Source organism: Fragaria vesca, linkage group LG2 (assembly GCF_000184155.1).
Source record: "Fragaria vesca subsp. vesca linkage group LG2, FraVesHawaii_1.0, whole genome shotgun sequence".
NCBI classification, from domain to species: domain Eukaryota; kingdom Viridiplantae; phylum Streptophyta; class Magnoliopsida; order Rosales; family Rosaceae; genus Fragaria; species Fragaria vesca.
The window spans coordinates 4877708-4887116 of record NC_020492.1 but is presented as its reverse complement, the minus strand read 5'-3'; the positions used below and the strand labels follow the sequence as shown (position 1 = coordinate 4887116).

Here is a 9409-nt window from a genome sequence, read left to right as displayed (position 1 = left end):
GAGAGAGAGAGAGGACGGTCGGCTTCGATGGCTCGGTCACCAATTTCGGGCGTCGAGGACCGTGCGTCGACGTTGAAGTAAACCTTCAGTGGAAGCAAATCAGCGCAGAGAGAGAGACATAGAGAGAGAGAGAGGATGGTCGGCGTCGATGGCTGGGTTGCCGATTTCTGGCGTCATGGACCGTGCGTCGACGTTGAAGTAGTTCATCAGTGGTAGCAGATTGGCGTAGAGAGAGAGAGATATATTATCGAAAAGGAAAGAAGAGAGAGAGAGAAACAGATCTGATGGAAAATGAGAGGAGAAGAGAGAGAATGAGTATAAGGGTATAAATGTATTTTACCAAGTAACAGTTGGAATGGGCAATGGAATCTTATTTTCATTAGACCGGGCCAAAAACTTTCTAAAATTAGTACTAAATAGGCATTTGCTCTTATATAAATGTGCATGGAAACGAATAGAAGAGACACGAACCTTGTAGCATCTCTTCGGCAAGTCTCAACTCAACGTACCTAGCCCTCTCTTTGATCTCCCTCGAGACTAAATCTGATTGATCATCAACGTTTTTGAACAATAATGATGGCTAATCTTCCTCAAGATCTTCTCGTTTCCATCGCTCAGAGGGTGGTTTCCTTTGAGGATTTTATACATTTTGGCGCCGTTTGTAAATCATGGAGTTCAGCTGCTATCAAGGACAACTTTAGCGGAACACAACAAGTTCCATGGCTTATGATGGCTAATCTTCCTCAAGATCTTCTCGTTTCCATCGCTCAGAGGGTGGTTTCCTTTGAGGATTTTATACATTTTGGCGCCGTTTGTAAATCATGGAGTTCAGCTGCTATCAAGGACAACTTTAGCAGAACACAACAAGTTCCATGGCTTATGATCCCTGATAACGAAGATACTACTATCCGTGAGTTTTACGACCTCAAGAAAGATAAGATTTACAAACTTGATTTTCCAGAAATTAGAGGAAGTATGTGCTATTCTTCCCTAGGGTGGCTAATGACTCAATCCTTCGGAAACCTTAAGGTTAGTCTACGGCATCCATTAAAACATCAGCGAACTATTCAGCTTCCGAATCTTACGACATTCAACGATCATCATAGCGATCCAGAGCTTTTGAAACTCTTGACGGGCGGTAATTCCTTGATACAAAAGTTTGTGTTATCTTCAAGTCCTTCTTTTACGTCGGATTATATTGTTTTGATTCATAGTTGGGAAAGATTAGCATTTTGGAGACCAGGAGACCAAGACTGGACTATATTAGATGCGCAAGAAAGAAGAGACAGCTGCTGGAGTTATTCAGACATAACTTATTATAAAAGACAATTTTATGTCGTTGCAGACGATGGTACAGTTTCAGTCTGTGAATTCGGACACGCTAATAAGAAAGCAAATACAAGGGTTGTAGTTCCCAAAATGCCTAGTGAAGTGCTTGGAGGTTCATGTCTTGACTACAGGTTATATCTGGTTGAAGCAGCTGGAGCTCTGCTGTTGATTTTACGTCGTGACTACAGGTCAAAATTCAGGATTATGTTTAGGGTTTTTGAAGTGCCTCTTAGCGATGGACGATGGTCTTCTGATTTAGAAGTAGAGAATTTAGGTAATATAACTCTATTTCTGGGTTATAACTCTTCCTTCTCAGTTAATGCCTTGCAGCATCCTGGTTGCAAGCCCAATTGTATATACTTCACGAATCAACCATTGGCATATATCACTCCAGGCGATTACACTGGTATATTTCATATGGAAGATGGAAAAATCGAGTCAGTCACGAACAAATTACCAGAGTTTCGAGCTCCATTTTTATGGATAGAACCAAGTTTCTAAGTAAATGTCTTCTCATGCTTTGAAAATTATTTCGATTTCCATTGTAAAAGATAGCACTGAATCAAAGGATACAATTGAATGTGTGTAGCATCCTTAACTCAAAATTTCCATTCAAGCACCATTTCACAATAAGCACTCGTCTTACTTCTTGAGGTATAGGTTTTGCTCTGATCCTCTACAAGTTCACCTCTCCGAAATTTCAAGTATTCTGTCATATTAATATAGTTTCATCGTTTGATCTACATGGATGGAGCCGTTGAGATCTTTGTTCACCTCCATTTTGGTCTATAGTTCACTGTATACACTCAGAAACCCTGTTCTTTTTGAGTGAAAATTTTCTTCACACTTGCAGAAGCAGAGGAGGGAATAGCGTCCTTCAACCTCAAGATCGATATAAGATTTTGTGAGCATCTTCCAAGGATCTCACCATAATGTACACCCATAAATCAAAGTTCAGAATGCAGATCAAATTCGACTAATTAAGATTTACTAATCTCTTGAACGAGTCATGAGGCAAAATTCGTATTTCATATTTACTGTTGTATATGTTTATCATTAGATGAAGAGCAAAGAGGTAGATAAACTTATGTACAAAGATATCACAAGGATTTATCCCCTACAACCCTATGCGCATTGAACTATTACCAAGCAAGGAAGAGGGAGAGCAAAAATGACGCATCAATATCACACACCTGTTTGTTCCGCTGGGATTGTAGTCGATGTTCCAGGACATTAATGTCAGGGAAATTGTTGATCAGAAAGCTTGAACATGTGGCAGGAAGACGTGAGCAAATTAAGCATCCGAGCTAGAAGTAATGATGAAATACCAGTAGCATATTGTTGGCTGCTCATAAGTACATCATTGTCTCATTAACCAGTGGTAACGGTGCCCCATCTTTGCGTAATCCCAACACCTTTTGACTGCAAATTTTCATGATAAAGGCACCAAATATGTTCATGAGGTTGTTCAAATGGTGTAACATGATGAACTCAACATATACATTGCTAATCATGCATCAAAATTGATCAAGACAATCATCATATCTGTTTCAAGTTTCAAATGCCTGTAGTGCAATGCTTTGTTGCATTAAGAGGAAATACAATCATATAATTGAACAGTGCCGAACATATTACATAGAATAGAGCAAACGTGACCTAAAGAAAATGGAACACATTCAATCCTCCTCATGATATTAAGGTGAAATGAATTCTATGGAAGCATGTCTTGATGATAATGAACTTGAATACCAGAGAAGAAGAACAAATGGTGCAGTTGAATTGTGTTTCTGGTTCAATGATTGTGTTGCTCAAGGTGATATATTTCAAGTCTTCCTCGTCAATAAACTATGCTGCTTTACACAATCACTCATAAACAAGAGATAATGACATACAACTATATTCAATTATATACACAGATATGACCCTTTTCACAACAAATTTCACAATGTCAGCATTTTCTATATCCTAATAGTGACAAGCCAGATAACAATAAACAAACTAATGCACTTTTATCATGGAAGATGTCTACATGTAACTACTACTGCTGATCCTATTATAATTTCTGCTACATTGACCACATTGTAACCATAAATCTTACAGCTGAATTGCCTAATTCTATAGAGGGCGAAATCCAATTGCACATGGACCTTCTTGTCTCATCCTTTATCTTATTTGTGCTTTCGAAACTGAAAACTACAAATTGGTTGAATTTCGAGGTTGCGAAAAGTGGTCAAAACAAAAGTGCACCACAACCACTAAGCAACCCTTGGTGCATTAAAAGGTGCAAGTTAGGGATCATAACAATGGTCATTGCATTCACAAATCAAGTACTTTGTAAACAAGATAAACATAGAAACATGCATACATCGAATATTTGGATTATAACAAACAGTATCAAATGTTATGTTGTCACACGAAGAAGAATTGATCAAATTAGAGTTCACATGTTATAGATTCCAATCCAACTAATACTATGATCACTATCTATCAATCTCATATGCATCAAATGTGACATGGACTCGAAAGAATTAAGAAGAAAAGATGGTACCTGGTATAAGGCAGAGGGCAGAAAATAATAATGTAGTCAGCCGAGGCACACGTATACGTACTCGTCTTGTCATCATACGCATAGCTATACGCGCGTGGGCAAATATGTTTGAAATACAGAGAAAACACCGACGGCGCACACGTTTCAGGCGTCGCGTACGCCTCACTGCAACAAAACTGCGGTTCCCCAAACGCCTCACACGCGCTCCTACACGCCACGACGCTCCCGCCCTCACGCGCCACCCTCAGCGCCTTGGGACACGCGCCGTTCAAGTCCACCAAACACCCCGTGGGGCTGCACCCGCCTCTCGTCCCGCCGCGGGGCACCACCAGCACCGGGAGGTTGTACCCATCGACGAGGCTGACGTCATAGAAGTCCAAGCCGTCGGTGCCGTTGAGAGTGAACTCGGCTAGAGTAGCCGGCGGCTTGGCGCCGCTTCCCGCGCACTCGATCTTTCCGGAGCCGCAGTCGGCGGTGAGGCAGGAGAAGTTTCCGGGGGAGGTTCCGGAGCAGAGGGTCCGGGCCCACATCCGACCCGACCATGAATTGGGTACTGATAAAGTCCGGGACTTGCCGCTCTTGAGCGCGAAGCCGGTGGGAGAGAGCGGTTCGGTGTTGGCGCCGGACAGAACTCCCGGCCAGATTGTGTGGCGGCACTTGTTCACTATCTTGAACGATGCCGACTCCATTTCTTGAAACCAAAAAAATAAAACAAACTTGGTACGATGATTCACTAATCAACAGAGTTTGAGTTTGAGGAGAGTTGGGTTTCGATTTTACGTACCTGAGAAGAAAGAGAAGGTGAGGAGTGTGACTATGGAGGCAGAGAGTAGAAGAAGACGACGACCCATTAGAGAAACTGAAGCTGTAAGAATCGAGTGGAGAATGAAGAAATGTTTGAAGGTTCGATCAGGGCCAAAGAACTTTACTTTGCTTTTGCTTTTTGACGTGAGGTTGAAATGTTTATCCAAATTTAGGGACCCAACAGAACCAGAGGGATTTTCTGGAGTTCCATTAATTATTGCTAGGAGCTGAGCTTATGTGGAAGTACAAATATATACCTGGTGTGAATGAAGAGGGATTGACAATTTATTCGTGAACACGTAATAAAAACAAGTAATTTTCTGCTACTAGTCCCATGAGTTTTGAATGCTTGAACCTGGGGGTACTAAGGAGTTTGTTACTTGTTACAGTAGCACTGAATTACTAGATCCATTCATCAGATTTCATTACTAGATGTGTAAGATCACTGACCGAGTAAGTGAACAATGGAGAGCCAACTATGTTTGTTAATTACAAGTTGAGCTACAAAGGCTAGGTATAAAACTTGACCACGTGGATTCCACATTTTACGTCTCAAATTTTCAGTGTAGTGTTGGGATCAAAATCCATACCATGAAATGAAAGAAGTTAAAAGGCGATTTTAAAGAGATAGATTAGACAATATGTTAATATCTATATTCATCTATGCGTTTTTTTTATAATGAAAACAAGTTGGTTTATACAGTTGACAGTTCTATATATATATTTGTTACATCGCTAAATATCATTTAACGAATAACCTAAGCCAAGCCCGTTAGATAGCAGCATCAGTCAAAGAAAACTTCAACTTTGTTGTAAATTTTAGTTTTGGACAACTATGTCTATTTGCTTTCCTTTTTGAGGTAGGACTCCTTATGGTAGAGAGATAAAGATTAGGATTTCTTTCTGGTTTGTGTTATCCTTGATTAATTGGAAACTAGGGTTCGTGATCTATAAAATTACTAGCATATATAGAGGGAAAAAGAGCTAATCCAATATTTCTGATGAGGTCTTACATCAATGGGGACTGAGTCTCTTTTCCAGAGAACTGAAGTAGAGTCAACAGAAGAGGGACAACCTCCTTCTCAATACAATATACAAGAATTAGACAGAAACCGATTTGCTTCTTGTAATTCTTATAATGGCAAACGGCGACAGTGCAGCAACCATTGGCAGGCACCACCTGACGATGTGATGGAGAAGATTTTACAGCGCCTTAGTTTGAAGGATCGAATACCTGCAAGTCATGGCAGTCGATTGTTATGCGAAGAGACATCCGTAGTGCTCCGCATGAACCTCCATGGTTAGTATTACACCCTCAACTTAAAGATCCAAACTGCAGTGACAACAACTACTTGAGCTTTTTGAGCCTCTCTGATGCAAAAATTCACAAATATTGGGGCTGCCTACGCCGCCTGAAGGTACCATGAACTGGAATTCATGGGTCTACTAAAGGTTGGTTGATTATGATCAGGGACATGGGACTAGACTGTGAGATCTTTTTACTAAACCCGATTTCAAAAGTCCAACACAGACTTCCATCTTTCAATACGATTGGAGATTTTTCAAGATTCAAAAGAAAACTAGAAACTGAAGGTAGACAACGCTCTGCTGCCCTAGACTTCTTGAACAAACTTGAGTTATATATCTACGTCAGATGTCAATTCAGAACATTGTATGGTTGCAACTGTTTTCAAGGATATTCAACTTTGGCTTTAAACAGACCTGGAGACGAGAGGTGGACTATTCTCTTAGAGCTACCAGGTCGTGAAACCAAAAACTTTTTTGATGATATATTGTTTTCTTCTGGTGCGTTACATGCCTGCGTTCGCTATACTTCTAAAGATAAAGCAATATTGATGAGCGTTGAAGATCGAACTCTAAACTTTGGAGATCAAGTAATGGAATTAAAGTTGGTTCACTTCGTTGATGATAGACGTGGTAGATATATCCCACGTCTGTTAGAATCAAACAATGAGGTACTGTTCGTGATACAAATTTTAGATGAGCTCGATGATGGTGATGTTGAGGATTATGGTTATCATGGTGAAGGTAATGACCATGATGATATTGATGGTGATGTCGATGAATATTATCTTGCTGATGAAGCCACTGTAGTTGCTGAACATGATAATGAAAACGTCAACGACTTAGAGGGTAATCACCAAGATAGGCAATTCGACCATGAAGATGAAGATCACATGTTGATCAAGCGAATGTAGTCGTTGAACATGATAATGAAAATAACGTCAACGACTTAGAAGGTAATGATCATGATGAGGAATTTTACGATGAAGATGAAGAACATCCAGATTTGTTGTGGAGAACGTGTTGTTTTAAAGTATACAAGCTTAACCCAAGGACTGACATCTCTCTTAGGGTAAAATGCTTGGTAGACGAAGTATTACTTGTTGCAGACCATGGTTATTTGTCCACCTCCGCCATGGATAACAAGGAGCTAGAGACCAACCGCATTTTTTTCGCAACGAAAAGCTGTGTTCGCTGGAAGCCTCCTTGTGTAGAACCGCCAACCGTTGCGTCTCATGATATCGGCGTATTCAACCTAGAGAGTGGAAGAACTGAGCAAAACTTTCCAAGTATCAACATGTCAGTGTGGTCTCGACTTGATGGTCTACTGGAAAAGGATATAATGAGATTCAGTTGGTTTACCCCAAGAAAGTGGTAGAACCGTAGAACTCAGCTTGTTCCTTCAATTCTTGTTTTGCACTAGGCGAAGGCATTGTTTTTCTTGTTCCAAAAGGTCAGTCTGTACATTTGTATCATAACAAGTATTAGATTGTTGTTATTTCGGATTGACAGAGTTATACACGTTTTCTTTGAAGACCTAAAATTTGTTCTCAGAAAGGAGGTCACAAAAGCAAGTTAAGCATTATTGTGTTTGCTGTTATATTTCTCCAATCCAATTATTTTGCACCAACAATTCTAGGCAAGCAATACTTTGCTAGCTAATGGGGGTTGACCAAAGTTCAATTTGATTCGCAGCAATCAATTAACTCAAAGCACCCACACCATGATATTTCATTTCAAGTCAATGTTGGCATCCAAAAGGCCAATTAGTGCTTCTGCGATAGCACAAAAAGGGCACCTATTACAATTTGTTTACGTTACAAGAGGAAAAGAAATACCAAAAGCTTCACCAATTTTTATCATTGCTAAGGAACAAGCCCTACAAGAGTTCTATTAATTAAGCTAATCTTGGCAATTTTAACAAGAGAGGATTATGTTAGTAACTTGTACAAATTAATTGATGTACATGATGAACTAAGAGATCGATGATAAGTAAAGAAGCTCAAGATAGAAATAATTGGCTCCAACATTGGACCAGCTCGCGTGCTTAAAACCTTTACCATGCTCAAGAAATCAATGATAGAGATTGTTTTGGTGCTGCCCAAACATTTTTGAAGATTTGGTTTCATCTTAATCAGCATTACTGATTAATCTCTATGATTTATATTTGGCTTTTGTGTTTTGGACTTTTGGTTCCCTGATCGACCTCATAGTTAAAGAGTACGTACTCCATGTAGTGTTTGGCAAACAAAATGCATACAATTGACATGCTTTGTCTGGAATTGTCTCACGTCGATTTCACATGTGTCATTTTCAAAAGATGAGAGTTTAGCTAGTGAGGGGCACACCTTAAAACGACTCAAATATATATATATATATATATATATATATATATATATATATATATAGTTTAGTTGACAAAAGTAAACCAATTAGCAATGTTCGAACCCATTTATGAAAGAATGAAAGCCTAATTTGCAGATTATGAAAATTGATACCAACTTAAAACTCGGCAGTCTTATATACTCGTTTGAAACATAGAAGAAACTTGCAACCAAACTAGTTTGAATTGCGTCCAAATTCTCTTTGTTATTTGCATATGTTGCGAAATGTAAATTCATAATCAGACCATAGCAGTATAATCCTTTACATATACACTTACCTACGTATGTTGTACATGGTTCATGTAACATGAACAACTGACAATCATATGCGTACAAGTGCATGTTTATCACATTAGCTTTATTAACAATCGATGATAATCATCTACACATACATGTCCGAAAATTTCTAGAATTCTAGCATTCATCGATCATCAGTTATTTACTTATTGCTACAGAAACTTATATTGTTCCACATAACAATTAGAACACTGAACACCCGAGCTATATAACATGGAAATGGAATTATAAGGATCATCATTTTGATCTGGTAATGCTTTCAAATCTATGCAGCAGAAGCAGCTAGAGTCTGACGGTACGTGAAGTAATCTGGAGATATATATCATCAGCTAGATCTGTACCATATTTCATTCATATGATGAACACAATCGAATTAACGAGGTATAGATCGATGATGTGACAAGAACAAATTCCATATGTAAGTTAAATTATTGTGGTCAGTATTGCACCATATTTTAGTCAAGGAGACAGAAGCAACAGGGAATGTTTCTGGGTCCTTGGAGACTAGCTAGAATAGAAAGCATGAGAAAACAAATTAAGGTCGAGTGGAATATAAGGTGATGAATATGTGCCCAACAAAACCCATGAATATGTTGCTCTGCACCCAAACAAAACTTTTTAGACAAACTGATCGATATATATATAAGATGATGCTGATGTTTATTCTTAACATCATCACCAGCAGTACTATTGGTTCTGCTGCACTTCAAATATATATATATATATATATATATATATATAT

General features: G+C 39.0%; 2 protein-coding genes across 2 annotated transcripts; one reads left to right on the top strand and one right to left on the bottom strand.

Moving 5' to 3' along the window:
• Positions 1-576: 576 nt before the first annotated feature.
• LOC101305040 (F-box protein At2g17036-like) lies at positions 577-1830 on the top strand. The gene has a single exon (XM_004292116.1). The coding sequence runs from the start codon at positions 577-579 to the stop codon at positions 1828-1830; it is 1254 nt and encodes a 417-aa protein (XP_004292164.1).
• Positions 1831-2485: 655 nt separating this feature from the next.
• Positions 2486-4728, bottom strand: LOC101308823 (thaumatin-like protein 1a-like). Its single transcript, XM_004289807.1, has 3 exons — positions 4662-4728; positions 3878-4568; positions 2486-2751 (listed from the first exon to the last, which is right to left on the bottom strand). The coding sequence occupies exons 1-3, from the start codon at positions 4726-4728 to the stop codon at positions 2679-2681; spliced, it is 831 nt and encodes a 276-aa protein (XP_004289855.1). The 3' UTR covers positions 2486-2678.
• Positions 4729-9409: the final 4681 nt, after the last annotated feature.